We start from the raw sequence: 15,024 nt of genomic DNA, 5'->3' as shown, positions 1-15,024 counted from the left end.
GAAGTGAAGTGAAGTCGTGTTGTGCGTGGTCAAGAGGAGAAATTTGAGGCACAAAGTCAGGCCGAAATGTTGGATGCCTGCCAAGTCTTATTGTGGAGCCCACAAATCCCACGCCCACTAGCGTCTCCAAATCTTCCTACTCGAACTTCTTCGCTGGTCTTGCGATCTTCTACAAGTCTCCCGTCAACATCTCACTTCGCCAAACGACAACATGGGTAGAGGACCAAAGAAGCACCAGAAGCGTCTGTCAGCGCCATCGCACTGGCTGCTCGACAAGCTCAGCGGTAGCTATGCGCCCAAGGCCTCGCCAGGTCCGCACAAGTTGCGCGACTGCATGCCTCTGATCGTCTTCATTCGCAACCGGTATATCATACTCCAATACTCGCCAGCCCGCAAGAACGCAGAGGTCGTCCAGCAGCAGCAGCATCCATACTGACATGTCTTCTCCGATAGTCTGAAGTACGCCCTCAATGGCCGCGAGACCAAGGCGATTGTCATGCAGCGCCTGATCAAGGTCGATGGCAAGGTCCGCACCGATCCTACCTACCCAGCCGGCTACATGGATGTCATCACCATCGAGAAGACAGGCGAGAACTTCCGTCTCGTCTACGACACCAAGGGCCGTTTCACCGTCCACCGCATCACTGAAGAGGAGGCACAGTACAAGTTGGGCAAGGTCAAGAGAGTACAACTGGGCAAGGGCGGCATCCCATTCTTGGTTACGCACGACGCGCGCACGTAAGTTTCACACCTTACGGCTCGATCGTCATTCAGTCGTTCCAAAGCTTTGGTAGATCCACCCCGGCAATGCTGACGGGGACATAATAGTATCCGATACCCAGACCCTGCGATCAAGGTCAACGACACTGTCAAGGTCAACCTCGAGACTGGTGAGTAGTGCTTCTGCGCTTGGTCTCATGTGTGCGAAATTCTGACGCGGCACTTAGGCAAAATCGACGACTTCATCCGTTTCGACACTGGTGTCATTGCCATGGCCACTGGTGGTCGTAACATGGGTCGTGTCGGTGTCATCACCCACCGTGAACGCCACGACGGAGGTTTCAACATTGTGCACATCAAGGATGCCATTGACAACGAGTTCGCCACGCGTGAAAGCAACGTCTTTGTCATCGGTCGCGAGAAGCCTTGGATCTCTCTGCCAAAGGGCAAGGGTGTCAAGCTCTCCATCGCCGAGGAGCGTGACCGCAGACGCGCTTACGCTCAGGCTAACTAAAATGCCTGTAGTTGACCACACTCGAGCATTGTGGGAAAGCAGCGGAGTTGGGGTTGCTGGGTTTAGTTCAGGTTTGCTACCGCGTCCGATCGAAAGGACCAACCTGCTATGGACGGATATGAAGCATGAAGCGATAGTCTCGCTTTTCGGCGTCCAAGTGCTGGCGTCGCTACACTCTGTAGCATGTACGAATCAAAAAGTCAACGTCCCAGCTTCGAGCCCGTGCTCCTCGAATATCTCCGTGTTGAGTGGAACATCATCGCTACCTACCTGACCTTAGAGAGTGAACAAAAGGACATTGCATCATGCCCCCATTCGCTGCGCCACAGCTTCTTTCCCAAGTGCGCGTTCTATGCTCGATTGACGTCGTAGGTTGAAACAAGCCTCCGTTACCTGTATGCATGAGCATGCGTTGGCCGACACAATGACCCCAGAAAGAGGTCAGATGACATGTAGACACGACGAGAAATACGGGTCAATTTACTGTATCGAGTACTAGAGAGCACACATTTCGCAGTGCTGATTGTGGCTATACAGAGAGGTATGGACTTGTCCACCCAACGGATACATACATGGCAGCAGTAGTCACGCGTCATGCCAAGGCGGAGCTTACATCGCTCGCATAGTGACGGATGCCTAACAGGCGAACAGCACTACTGACGACGCTTCAGTTGCTCTTTCTGAAACCTTTTGATCTCCCGTCTCCGCGACATTGACCCCCCTCTCCCAACCTGGCTTCCGCTCCTTTCACGGTCTACTCGTCCGCCAGACCGCCTCGAACCAAGGACACCTCCAACACCGCCAGCATGTACACATCGGCATCTCGAAATGTCGACTTGACCAAAACCGAAACAGAACTCACCACGCATATTCGCAAGGCCACGTCGATTGAAGAGACCGCGCCCAAGCGGAAACATGTACGCGCCTGTATCGTCTACACGTGGGACCACAAAAACTCCCAGTCCTTCTGGAATGGCATCAAGGTCCAACCCATCCAGGCGGATGAGGTGCAAACCTTTAAAGCCCTATACACCGTTCACAAGGTGATGCAGGAAGGGCACCCTGTTGCCTTGAAAGAGGGGCAGCAACACGTCAGCTGGCTGGAAGGGTTGTCGCGTGGTATGGGTGGAGATGGTATACGGGGCTATGCGCCATTGATCCAGGAATACATTTTCTTCTTGGTCTCCAAGATGAAGTTCCACCGGGAGCATCCCGAGTTCAATGGCCTGTTTGAGTATGAAGAATACATCTCACTCAAGTCGATTAACGATCCGAATGAGGGTGAGTTGGCGCAGCGGGGTGGGTGGAGGGAGGGCACCGTACTGACCTCATTCCAGGCTACGAAACGATCTCCGAACTCATGACGCTACAGGACCAGATTGACAGCTTTCAGAAGCTGATATTTGCCCATTTTCGTGGCGGCAGCAACAATGAATGCAGAATAGCAGCTTTAGTGCCGCTTGTGCAAGAAAGTTATGGAATTTACAAGTTTATCACGAGCATGCTGAGGGCAATGCACACCACCTTGGGAGGTACGTTGTGCGACCTCGCATTGCTCGGCCACGTGCGCTCGTCCATGGTGCCGTGCCAGAAGACTTGACATGGCCGTTCGCGGTGCCTCGAATAGTGCCACAGTAGAAGGCATGGGAGAACTGACTTGATATGCTAGACGACGAAGCCCTGAGCCCCCTGCGGGGCAGATACGACGCACAGCACTACCGTCTGGTCCGCTTTTACTACGAATGCTCGAACCTCCGATACCTGACATCTCTCATCACGATCCCGAAGCTGCCTCAAGACCCCCCGAACACGCTCGCCGAAGACGAAAATGCGCCCGCCTTGCCATCGCGCCCGAAGAACGAGCCCGTCACGAAGCCGCGTGACACGCCTCCGCCCCGCGCTGACACCGACCCGGAGCCGATTAACGAATTCTGGAAGAACGAGCAGGCGCGTCAGCAGGAGGAGTACGAGGCCGAGCAGCGTAGACTACAGGCACAATGGGAAGAAGCCCAGCGACAACAGCAGCTGGCTCAGCAACAAGCCCAGCGTGACTTTGAGGAGCAGCAGCGATTGCAGCAGGAGCAGCAAAGAATGCAATTGGAAGCACTACAGCGAGATCAGTATAGCCAGCAGACTCAAGGGCGCATGGCAGAGCTGGAACGCGAAAATTTGAACGCCCGCGCACAGTATGAACGCGATCAGCTCATGTTAGAGCAGTACGATCGTCGAATGAAGGCCCTGGAGCAAGAGCTGGCACAACTGAACTCGAACTTCCAACAGCAGAATCAGAGCAAGGACGATCAAATTCGAGCTTTGCAGGAGCAAGTGAATACATGGCGAACGAAATATGAAGCATTGGCCAAGCTGTACAGCCAGTTGAGACACGAGCACCTGGAATTACTACAGAAGTTCAAGGGTGTGCAACTCAAGGCATCGTCGGCCCAAGAAGCAATCGATCAGCGCGAGAAGTTGCAGCGTGAGCTCAAGACGAAGAATCTGGAACTGGCAGATATGATTCGCGAGCGTGATCGAGCATTGCACGACAAGGACAGAACGACGGGAGGTCATCGCGACGAGTTGGAGAAGTTAAAGCGCGAGCTGCGCATGGCACTGGACCGCGCCGAGAATGCAGATCGTGCCAAGGGCAGCGAGCTGTCTGCAATGCTGTCACGGCATAACCGCGAGATTGCTGACCTCGAAGAGGCCCTCCGCAACAAGACGAGGACTTTGGATGATATGCACATGAAGCTGGGCGAGGGCAGCTCTGATCTGGAGCGGCAGTTGCGCGAGAAGGAAGAGGAGCTGGAAATTTACAAATCAGGCATGGACCAGACTCTTCTCGAGCTCAACGACCTCCGTAATGGAAATGGCGTGGGGGACAAGGCCATGGACGAGCAGATCGACGTCATGCTGCTCGAGAACATCAAGAAGATTAATGAATTGATCGACTCTGTTCTGCAGTCTGCAGTGCAACGCGTGGACGACGCTCTCTACGAGCTCGACAGCTCGATGATCGCCGGAAACCAGAACGCGAGTGGTCCCTTTGTGCTGTCGACGATTGAGAACGCGCAGACCTATGCCATCGAGTTCAGCACGTCCTTTAACAATTTCATTGCGGATGGCCCATCTAGCAGCGAGCACGCAGAAGTCATCAAGAACGCCAACAAGCTCGCCAACGCGATTGCTGATGTGCTCTCAAACACCAAGGGTCTCACACGCTTCGCCAGCGACGAGAAGAAGAGCGACCAGCTCATGAACGGTGCCAGAAACTCGGCGAACAAGACGATTGCTTTCTTGCGTGGTATCATGTCGTATCGCTTGGACGGCCTGGATGATCTGCAGAAGACTGACGTGGTCATCAACAAGAACAACGACGTTCAGCTCGCGCTCCGACAGCTGAGCAAGGTCGCAGATGCATTTGCGCCGAAGTCGAACATCACTGGCCAGGGCGACATTGGCGAGCTTGTGGACAATGAGATGACGAAGGCCGCCCAAGCCATTGATGCTGCGACGGAACGTCTCAGCAAGCTCATGAACAAGTCTCGCGATGGATACTCGACTTACGAGCTAAAAATTCACGATGCTATCTTGGCCGCTGCAGTAGCAGTCACGAATGCCATCGCACAGCTTATCAAGGCTGCCACGGCGTCTCAGCAGGAGATTGTCAACCAAGGCCGTGGCTCCAGCATGACCAAATCGCAATACTACAAGAAGAACAACCGCTGGACCGAGGGTCTCATCTCCGCTGCGAAAGCTGTCGCCTCTTCTACCAACATGCTCATTGAGACGGCAGATGGTGTCATCACGGGGCGAAACAGCCCTGAGCAACTGATTGTGGCCTCGAACGATGTCGCAGCGTCGACTGCACAGCTTGTGGCCGCTTCGCGTGTGAAGGCTTCTTTCATGAGCAAGACTCAAGAGCGTCTGGAAGAGTGCAGCAAATCTGTCACGAGTGCTTGTCGCAGCCTGGTCAAGCAGGTCCAAGCCATTATTGAAAGTAATAACAGCGGTGAGGATCTGGAGGACTATAGTAAGCTGAGTGGACACGACTTCAAGAAGAGGCATATGGAACAGCAGGTAAGTGAAATCGTGCCAATCTTCCTTTCGCGGAAATGGTCACTGACTATGACATGTAGGTCGAAATTCTCAAGCTGGAGAATGAACTCTCGAGTGCGAGACATCGACTCGGCGAGATGCGGAAGCTGGCATATCAGGAAGACGAGGAGTAGGTTGAATGCGTGTAAAATGTGGTTGACGACCTCTCGCATTTGCATAAAGTAATTGTATAGCGCATATACCCTTCGTGAGCGCTCAGCGCTTCATCCGCCTACTTTTTTTTCTTCTCTTTCGAATGAATTATGACAGGACTGAATCCAGGGCCTTTTTATTTTTCATTAACGTTGACCACATCTAGATAGATACTCTGCCAGAGCAGTACACACTACCTGTTCTAAATAACCATCCTCATGACCAATTTATTCTCGTTTACAATTTCGTCCTTTTTGAGTTCCAATTCATTCACATCCCACGTCGCACTGAGATATCTCCCGCTCAACCATGGTCGTTTTTCCGATGTTAGCCAGGTGAGAAATCCTCCGCAGAGAGTTTCGTCGTCGGTGAGTTCTGCTTTTTGTTTGCTGTTGTTAGAAAGATGGTAAGTTTGAGGGGATGGATGAAGGGAAGGGAGGAAGGGAATAGGGTAGGTGGGAACGTACCGCTGGACCAAATGTCTCCATTTTGCGTTTCGTGGTGCCGTTTTGTTCCTTCTGTGAGGACTCCGCCCTTTCGAAGAAGAAGAAGTTGTTATAAGAAGTCAGAAAAAAAAAATCCAATCCCTCAAAAAAACGAAAACTACAAATGAAACAACTCACAGGATGTACCGCAAAAGCCTGCACTCCATCCCTCTCCCCATGATCCCGATGAATATGTTCCACCAACCGATTCATTCCCATTTTACTCAAATTATACGACACGGGTGTCAAACTCGAATGTGACAAGTGACTCGCTATCGATGTGATGAGTATACACGCTTGCATTCCGTCTTTGGAGCTAAGGAGTAACGGGAGGAAAGTGTAAGCTACGCGCCAGGATCCGAGGAGGTTGGTGTTGAGGATTCGTTCGAATTCGATGTCTTCGATGAGTCCGATGGGGAGGCGCGAGGTTGGGAGGCTGGAGGTTTGTTCGGGGGTGGTGGGGGTTGTGGTTGTGATGTAGGGGGATATTATGCCGGCGTTGGCGATCTGGGATGGGGGGTTAGGGGAGGAAATATATATATATATATATAAAAAGAAATAACAGAAAGAAAAGAAACAAAAAAACTCACAACAACATCCACCCTCCCAAACTTCTCCCCCGTCCCCCTCGCCACCTCCTCCACCTCCTTCATATTCTGTACATCACAAACTTTCTTCCACACCTCCACTCCTCCCTTCTTCCTCCCTACAGCTTTCAACTCCCCCTCCAAAGAATCCAAATCCGCTTGCGTTCTCGAAGAAATTACTATCCCTGATGCTCCCGCTTTGGCGTATGAGAGGGCGATTTGACGTCCGAGACCTTTTCCTGCTCCGATTATGGCTACGATGAAGGGGGTGGGGAGGGAAATGTTGGTCGGGTCGGTGGGACCGGAGGGCTTGCGGTGGATTGTGGGGGTGAAGTTTGTGCCATAAGAGGGGGGGTGTTGGGCCATGGCTTTTTGGTTTTGGTTTTGAAAGGGGGTTTCGAAGGGGGTTTTCGTAAAGGGGTTGTTGTTGTTGATTGATTGATTGATCGAAGATGAGAGTGATTGACTAAGATGATAAGACCTGACGTGCGGTTCATCAAGTATACAAGTACATGTCAAGTCTGTCAGGTAGATATATCATGACATGGATGCGTGAGTGCGGAGTAGAAAGCATATGATCCGAGGCTATATGTACAAGTACTTTGTCATTTGTACATTTTCCAATATATACCCATATAAAAATGGGGGGAGGGGTTCGATGAATCCCTGTGAGTTATTGCTTGCCGCATGGATAGGGCAGCATAATTCACTTTTATATCTAACTACCGATAGGGCTGACCGCTTTTTTGGCCGACGAAATGTATACATAGGTATTATATACATGTAATGTGACTAACTCCACGTCCCATTCGCAGGTCCAAAATAACCTACTTCAGGCATCGCTTTCCACGCCTCACCTCTCCCATCTGCGGTATTCAGATATACGTTGTTACCCCACCAGTCGGGAAAAGAGTAGCCTTCACGAGAGAGACAGAAAGAATCAATGATTAGCACATTTCTTACAATCGAAGTAATCGAAAATGAAACGAAGAGGAAAACATACCGGGATAGCTGACAGCGAAGAAGATGATAATTCCTGCAAATGCCGTGCCAAAATCTAATGCTGCAGCGAGAATGTAGTTGTATTTGGCCCACCAGGCAAAAGCTTTGCTTTTGATGTAGGAGTTGAAAATGACGTTTACCATGGCCCAGGAGCTGTAGTTGATTCCTATAGCATAGCACAGCACATCAGCATTGGTCAGCAGTGATATGATGAATCGATCGACTTTTCCCTCTACAGTAGTCACATGAGAGAAGAAAGAAGAGAGGTACATACCTGTCGCAGGTGGAACATTATACGTCCCGACGAAAATTAGCGGCCAATTGATCTTTCGCAACCACTCCTGTTTCGTATACTTCCACGCGGCCCACGTCGCGAGGGGAATGAGAGCTCCAATCCAGAAGAAATGGAGGAGTTTGCTGTAGATTTTCCCGATAGAGTACAATCGCGCAGGGCCGACGAGGCCCCAAATCACCGACGAGGAGAAGACGGTTCGGCCGTTGGGACAGGTAAAGCTGTCGGGTTGATCGGAAGAACATACATCTTGAATGTTTCCCAGCATCCACAGTGTGACGCCTGTCTGAGTCAGACCTCCGAGGATGGTAGCGAAGCCTTGGGCCCAAAAGACGGTTCGAGGGGCGATCTTGAAGTAGTGGCCGAGTTTTTGATCTTGCGCAAAGAAAATGCCTTGTGAGACGACGTCGGTGGAGAGGATTTTGAAGACCATGTTTGCCAAAGGCTTTCCTTGAAACATGTATCCTCCGATGAACTCGGAGAGGACGTTGAGCTGGTTGGCATCGACGTTGGTGATTCCTTGGATGATGCCGCACGGGACCATGTAGATGGCGGGGATGAGGAGCGCGAGGAAGACGCCGTAGACGGGGAGTTTGGTGTCGTAGACTTCGACGAGTACGATGGAGAGGGCGGTGAAGATGCATAGGAGGACGACGTTCCACCACCACGGGACGTGTCGATAGGCCCGCATCAGTCGGCCGTGGATGTCGAGTTTTTGTCTTCCGCGGAGAGCGGCATAGATGTCGCTGCCGTGCCATAGATACACGTGTACCAACACGGCGGTAATGGAGGCAAAGGATAAGCCGTATACAAAGGCGAATGTAGCGCTCAGATAGGGAGGTGAGTAGGCGGCGTAGGCAACGGGATCGAGAGTACCGGATGCAGTGAGGACTTTGGAAACGTCGTAGTCGGCGCCCGTCCGATCGTAGACATCTGCCGTCATCATGGGCAGGAAAGCAGTATACCAGACGTTGGTGTAGTACAGTCCAGGCACCACGATCCAGTAGAAAAAGGCAAAACCCGCAAAGACATTGATCGCAGCCCAACTGGGTGACAAGAGCGGGTTGGTGTTGTAGGCAATCTGCGACCAGTCGAAGGTGATGGGGCTCAATCCCAAGCCCGTTTGAAAGCCAAAGAGTTGATTCACCACGACGTTGTTGGGTGCAATCCAGCAGACCCAGGTGAAGTAGGAGAGAGCGGTGAACATCAGTCCTGGAAGCCAATACCAGCAGAACGCGCACAACATGACAATCATAAAGAAGCGGATCCGAGAGATTTTCCAGCCATTGGCAACCACATTGGCGCGGCTGTGCAACGAATTGAGGAGAGCACAATTGCCCAATACTCCTGGCCAGATGATGTTGGCGGGCTCCACCAGCCATTGCCGACAGAGTCCTGCGACGCCAAAGCCCAAGACTTGACAACATAGGACGACGAGGATGCTAAATCCGGGGCTGACATCGAAGCTGTAGAATTTCTTCGCTGCTTGAATGATGTTGGTCGCGTCGGCGCCTCCGCCAAAGCCAATCGTGACGTTGGACATGATGACTATGCTGCTTACACATGAGACGAGGCTCCTCTCTTTGGTCATACACATATGGAGAGAGAGAGAGAGAGAGAGAGAGAGAGAGAGAGAGAGAGAGAGAGAGAGAGAAACGAGACTCACACGACGTGTTCCTTGATGTTGAAGTGATGGTCAGGATTGACCCGCCACTCCCCAAAATATGGGAGTTGCACAGTCATGATGGGTAGGATCTTTGCTAGTGCAACTCCCATGGGATATGCCAGTAGCTCTGCCACAATGGACACGATGTGCACGGCGGGATATCGTAACGAGAAGAACTGATTCACTCCCGCACCGATCAGGACCCATATCGTGCCCAGAATCCACATGCGAAGGGTATTGACTGGTATGGTCGTATCGTCGGTTTCGGGCACGACCGCACGCTGATTCAGTCAATGTCGGGCTCCTCTGTGGGGTCGAGAGCAAAAGAAAAAAGACTCAAACACTCACCACTTCGGGGTAGGGAGACGTGTCGGAATCGATATCCTTCAACTCCTGATCGTGCACGACATGATCGAGATCAACTTCAATCTCTTGGAGGTGGCCGTGCTGCATGTCGACAGGCTCTACATTCCCTCCCGCTCCATTCTTCTCCGGTAACTCTACCCCATTTTCTTCGTCTGATCCAGAAGGTTTCTTGCCAAAGTCTTCGGTGGTATTCAGCTGTATACCGTCCGTCTTCTGCCGCTGAAGGGTCCATGGTCTCCGTAGACGATTCATGGTGGGCGGTCGAAGCTTGTCACAAAGCAGAACCGGGAGAGACTCAGCTGCGTACGGTCATGATAGTTATGGTTTCACGTGTGAGAATGAGAATGCCACGGGGGCTAAGCTGTGGCGAAGACGGCTTATCATGTCTTCGTGATGCTTGTGTATCGCCTTATCACAGGACGGCCAGGCCTAGTCATATCGGCCAGGCTATCGGCCAAGCCCAACAGGAGCGTTACACAGACGCCAATCCGATGAGAAAGTAGATTCCATATTCCATATCCCATGAATATAGTAAGTTGGTAGGCATATGTGTCTATGCCCTCTCAAGACTATCATCGCAGGAGAAGGTAGCGTACCGATGGAGAGAATTTTAACCACAACCTCCTCCCTACCTAGGAGCTGCTCCGGAGAGACAGTTCTTGGCATTGCCTCCAGAAAGGGTGATATAATGGTATAGTCCGTGCAGCAGAACAGGAGACAAATGATGCTTTTGTAAAAGGAACTCAAGGTCAACAAGAAGTCTCTCATTGTCCGTGCCACCCTGAGGCAGGACATAGTAGCTCCGTTAATGCTTAGGTAATCAGAGAGAAGAGAGTTTCCATTTTCCCCGTTTACCAATATTCAACCTCACCGCATAGCATGAGTTAGTTTAGGCAAAAGCACTACTTTTGCTCTTCAAGCACACAAGTGTACGCACCTGTTACGGACAAGATCAACACGATCGACCATTTGCGTCATATATGGAGGCACTCACTATGTACCTTAGTCAAATACATGTATATAACCATAGTAATGAAGCATTGCAAAAGTGCACGATTTGCCACTTCTTCATTCATCCAGAGAAATCCCAATTGTCTGAAAGCAAGATGATGTTTCTACTCAGATTGTCCATATTCACATTCTGCTCAATCGCTTCCGCCTTCGACTTCGGATCCATTTCTTACACTAACCACTTTGGAATTCTAGGTCAGAATGCCACATTTGACTGTAAGCTCGACCAGTCCAGAAAGCCTCATTTCCACGGCCAACGCAAAAGAAAGAAAAACTGACTTCTTTCAGACATTGTCATCGGCAGCGGCCCTGGTGGAATGACCGTCGCTACCCGTCTCGCCGAAGCCAACTTCTCCGTCGCACTCGTCGAAGCAGGTGGATTCTACGAGAATGCCGTAGGGAACAGAACCGTCACACCGGGCTACTATGCGGAGAATTTGGGAAATATCGGCAATAATTGGAATTTTCAAACGAAACCGCAACCACAGCTGTATAATCAATCGGTGAGATATGATCGAGGCCGAACTCTGGGAGGTACGAGTGCGTTGAATGCCATGTTGTATCAGCGACCGACTCGGGGTAGTCATGAACGATGGGCGCAGACGGTGAATGATAGTAGTTATGGTTGGGATGCGTTTTTGCCATACTATCAACGCAGTGTGAATTATACGGCTCCGAATGCTGCTGTTCGTGCGGCGAATGCATCGGTTCCGGAGCCGGGCGCGGGTGCGTACAGTCCTCTGGGAGGACCGGTGAAAGTCACTCACTCGAATTGGGCGACGCCATTCGCTTCGTGGGGACAGTCGGCTTTGCGGGAACTGGGTTTACCGGAGATTCGCGATTTCGATACGGGGGAACTGATTGGACATCAGTACTGTCCGTTGACGATCAATCCGGATGATCAGACTCGTGGGAGTAGCGAGGCGACCATATTGAGGCAATATCTGGGTAATGGGAGGTCGAACTTGCAGGTGTACGCCCACACCATGGCGAAGAGGGTGACGTTTGATGGGAACAAGACGGCGACGGGCGTGGAGGTCGAAAGTTATGGCCAGCCATACAGCTTGACTGCCACCAAAGAGGTCATCGTTGCTGCCGGTGCATTTCAGAGTCCTCAACTCTTGATGGTTTCGGGTATTGGTCCCGCTGCTGAGTTGGAAGAACACAACATCAGTACACTATCCGCCCTCGAAGGCGTGGGCAAGAATATGCAGGATCACATTCTCATCGGCGTGTACTATCGCGTGCAAACGCTGACCACAAACGACCTCCAAAACGCGACAATCGCACGCCATTATGAGGAGCTGTATCGCAAAAACGCCACCGGAATTCTCGCCAGCCAAAATGCAGACTATCTAGGATGGGATAAGCTCCCAAGCGAGTACCGCAACAACGTGACTGCGAACGTTCGAGAGGCTCTCGACAAATATCCTACAGACTGGCCGGATTTCGAATATGTCGTTGGCAGCACGAAGAATGGTTTCATTCAAACCGCGCTGATAGCTCCTCAATCCACGGGGAACATCACGATATCTTCCAGCAATACGGCGGATCCTCCCATCATCGATGTGGGTTGGCTGACCAATTCGATTGATGTCGAAATGGCCATTGCAGCGGTTCGACGCGGTCGCGAATTCTTTGCTACGCAAGCTATCCAGCCTGTACTTGCTGGAGAAGAGTTGAAGCCGGGAAATAATGTGACGACTGATGCGGAATTGGAGGAGTATGTTCGGAAGAGCGTTTCGACAGTTTATCATGCTTCTTGCACTTGTGAGTATTCTGATTCATCTGGTCCTGTTCGGCCTCCATTTCTGACATTAGTGCGACAGGTGCAATGGGTCCACGTGAGAATAGCATGGCAGTCATTGACTCCAAAGCTCGTGTCTATGGCGTACAAGGTTTGAGGGTGGTAGATGCATCGTCTTTTCCATTCTTGACTCCTGGACACCCGCAATCGGTCATCTGTAAGTCGTTTGGGTCTTTTGCACTTTTATACTGATATACATGCTAAAATACTTCTTCCAGACGCGTTGGGCGAGAAGATCGCGGATGATTGGCAGCTTGCTGCCATCTATACACGGGCTACCTATAGACAGCAAAAAGAATAATGAGACCCTATATGTCAATATCTTATTGCACTTTTCTCTCTCTCTTAATACTGCGCAATATTGATTCTAGTACTTACAAACAAGTAAATAATAGTATAGATAGAATGCCTGCTCGATTGCGTGAACTTATAGTCAATAATAGGTAAAGGGTGCAGTGTTAGAGTCGAGGTAGTAATAAAATCTTATTATTCTTTTTGCTTTCCGGCGGTAGACGGGGCGATGCTCAAAATTTCGGCTTGTCCGCTAAGACCTAGATGATTGGCTAGGAGCCATCCTTGGCAAAACGCAGAATCAATATTTGATTAGGGTCAATCAAATTTCAATCAAACTTCTTTGAGTGTATATTTTCTTCTAGATTTATATTATAGTACTAAAGTAAGTTTAATAATTTCTAACTAAATCCTAATTAATATGTTTTTAGTATAAGTACTTAAAGAATATTACTAAAAAGTAGTAGTAGCTCGATACTTAGAGTACTACCCTAGATTTAATTAACCCTACCTAAATTCTTATTAATATCTAGGTAGTAGAAGTCCTTAGATAATATCTAGATATATAATAGTTCTATAAGCGTAAGAGTATATATTATAGAGGTCCGAGGTATAAAAGATATAAACAATATACGGCTTACTATAGGCAATTATATATAATATTATTAATATATAGCGGAAGCAAAAGTTCTAAATAGTAGAAGGCTAAATTTGCCTAAGGCAGAATGTACGTACTAACGCAATATTTCTTAATTAGGTATATCCCTTTACTACCTCCTACTATCTCTCTACTTTTAAGAGAACTAAGATAAGACAAGGTCCCTAGGCAATTAACAGATAGAGATAGAGATAGAGATACCTGCTTAGATAATCAAGAAATAGGCTTAGAGATAGAAACATCTAGGGCCCCGTTCGCTTGTTCCTTATAGCTTCTAGCTAGAAGCTAACGCTACTCAAACTCTCGCTCTTAAATATAGGTCGTTATAACTAAAGCTATAAGCCGGGGGTGTTCGCTTGTATCGTTATAACCAACTTGCCTTATATACAAGGTAAGAGACTACTCCCTATATAGTATAGATTATACTATATTAGGACTAGATACCGGAAGACGGGAGATACCCGTACCTACCTGTATCTACCCGTACCTACCTATAATAAAAATAGGTCCTTATACTTAGAAGCGAGAAAATAAGGTTGATCTAGCTATAAGACGATTTAGCGTATTTTTTACGTTAAGAACGCGAGCCTTCTCCCTTTTATATAAGATTAACGTAGTATCTACATTATAGCTAAAAACCTAGCTTCTAGCGAGAAGCTATAAGGTAAACAAGCAAACGCGACCGTCTTATAGCATAAGATAACCTTATAGCTTCTAGCTAGAAGCTATAAGGTATACAAGCGAACGGGCCCTATATGATGGTTCTGTGAGCGTAAGGGTATACGTAACAGAGGTCCAAGGTATGAAAGGTGTAAACAATGTACGGCTTGCTAACTGAGGCATAATAACTCTGCCCTTCCTTCCTAGAGGAGGGCCCTCGCTATATACACAAGCCATTCCATTGTCTACTCCTCGCTACCGGTACCGCCTCCTCTCAGGCAGCAGCCGATGACCGGTTCCCTTAGGAACCCTCTTGATTCAGAACGTCTCCGATCGGTAGGGCATCCCTTCTATACCGGATCGCCGGGGGTCCGCGAGGGCTTCCCGTCCCGCGCGGCACGCCCCGCCCGCCTCGCCGGGGGTTCGCTAGGGCTTCTCTGCCCTAGCGTGTTACACCCTAGGTAATTAAAGAGATAGAGACAGACTCTAATAGAGATAGAGATACTACGAAAGGTACCGTATAATAGATAGTACCTCCTACGTAATAGATAGATACTATACGCTAGGGATATACTATAGGCGACTATAAAAGCTTTAGAGCAATTAGACTAAAACTATATATATATATATATATATATATATATATATATATATATATATATATATATATATATATATATATATATAGTAGTAGTAGTAGTAGTAGTAGTAGTAGTA

At 49.5% G+C, this 15,024-nt stretch overlaps 5 protein-coding genes across 5 annotated transcripts; 3 read left to right on the top strand and 2 right to left on the bottom strand.

Annotated features, from left to right (window-relative positions):
• Positions 1-211: 211 nt before the first annotated feature.
• SEPMUDRAFT_54695 (40S ribosomal protein S4) lies at positions 212-1,234 on the top strand (the record flags this gene model as incomplete). Its single annotated transcript, XM_016909313.1, has 4 exons — positions 212-363; positions 454-738; positions 829-890; positions 948-1,234. The coding sequence occupies 4 exons, from the start codon at positions 212-214 to the stop codon at positions 1,232-1,234; spliced, it is 786 nt and encodes a 261-aa protein (XP_016756064.1).
• Positions 1,235-1,707: 473 nt separating this feature from the next.
• Positions 1,708-5,639, top strand: SEPMUDRAFT_152277 (ANTH-domain-containing protein). Its single transcript, XM_016907347.1, has 5 exons — positions 1,708-1,775; positions 1,906-2,515; positions 2,572-2,766; positions 2,904-5,311; positions 5,371-5,639. Exons 2-5 carry the CDS (start codon positions 2,041-2,043, stop codon positions 5,461-5,463), a joined length of 3,171 nt encoding a protein of 1,056 aa, XP_016756063.1. The 5' UTR covers positions 1,708-1,775; positions 1,906-2,040; the 3' UTR covers positions 5,464-5,639.
• A 45-nt stretch (positions 5,640-5,684) lies between these two features.
• On the bottom strand, positions 5,685-6,920 carry SEPMUDRAFT_136791 (NAD(P)-binding protein; the record flags this gene model as incomplete). The annotated part of the gene is made up of 4 exons (XM_016902801.1): positions 5,685-5,857; positions 5,950-6,016; positions 6,106-6,474; positions 6,558-6,920. The coding sequence occupies 4 exons, from the start codon at positions 6,918-6,920 to the stop codon at positions 5,685-5,687; spliced, it is 972 nt and encodes a 323-aa protein (XP_016756062.1).
• A 394-nt stretch (positions 6,921-7,314) lies between these two features.
• Positions 7,315-10,296, bottom strand: SEPMUDRAFT_94539 (small oligopeptide transporter). The gene is made up of 5 exons (XM_016910639.1): positions 9,863-10,296; positions 9,515-9,795; positions 7,831-9,401; positions 7,558-7,722; positions 7,315-7,471 (listed from the first exon to the last, which is right to left on the bottom strand). Exons 1-5 carry the CDS (start codon positions 10,130-10,132, stop codon positions 7,347-7,349), a joined length of 2,412 nt encoding a protein of 803 aa, XP_016756061.1. The 5' UTR covers positions 10,133-10,296; the 3' UTR covers positions 7,315-7,346.
• A 690-nt stretch (positions 10,297-10,986) lies between these two features.
• SEPMUDRAFT_145262 (GMC oxidoreductase) lies at positions 10,987-12,999 on the top strand (the record flags this gene model as incomplete). The annotated part of the gene is made up of 4 exons (XM_016903096.1): positions 10,987-11,107; positions 11,180-12,661; positions 12,721-12,855; positions 12,917-12,999. The coding sequence occupies 4 exons, from the start codon at positions 10,987-10,989 to the stop codon at positions 12,997-12,999; spliced, it is 1,821 nt and encodes a 606-aa protein (XP_016756060.1).
• Between the last annotated feature and the right edge of the window lie 2,025 nt (positions 13,000-15,024).

The sequence above is a fragment of the Sphaerulina musiva genome (assembly GCF_000320565.1).
Source record: "Sphaerulina musiva SO2202 unplaced genomic scaffold SEPMUscaffold_13, whole genome shotgun sequence".
NCBI lineage: Eukaryota > Fungi > Ascomycota > Dothideomycetes > Mycosphaerellales > Mycosphaerellaceae > Sphaerulina > Sphaerulina musiva.
Note: the sequence above shows the minus strand (reverse complement) of the source record. Positions and strands in the feature narration are given on the sequence as shown.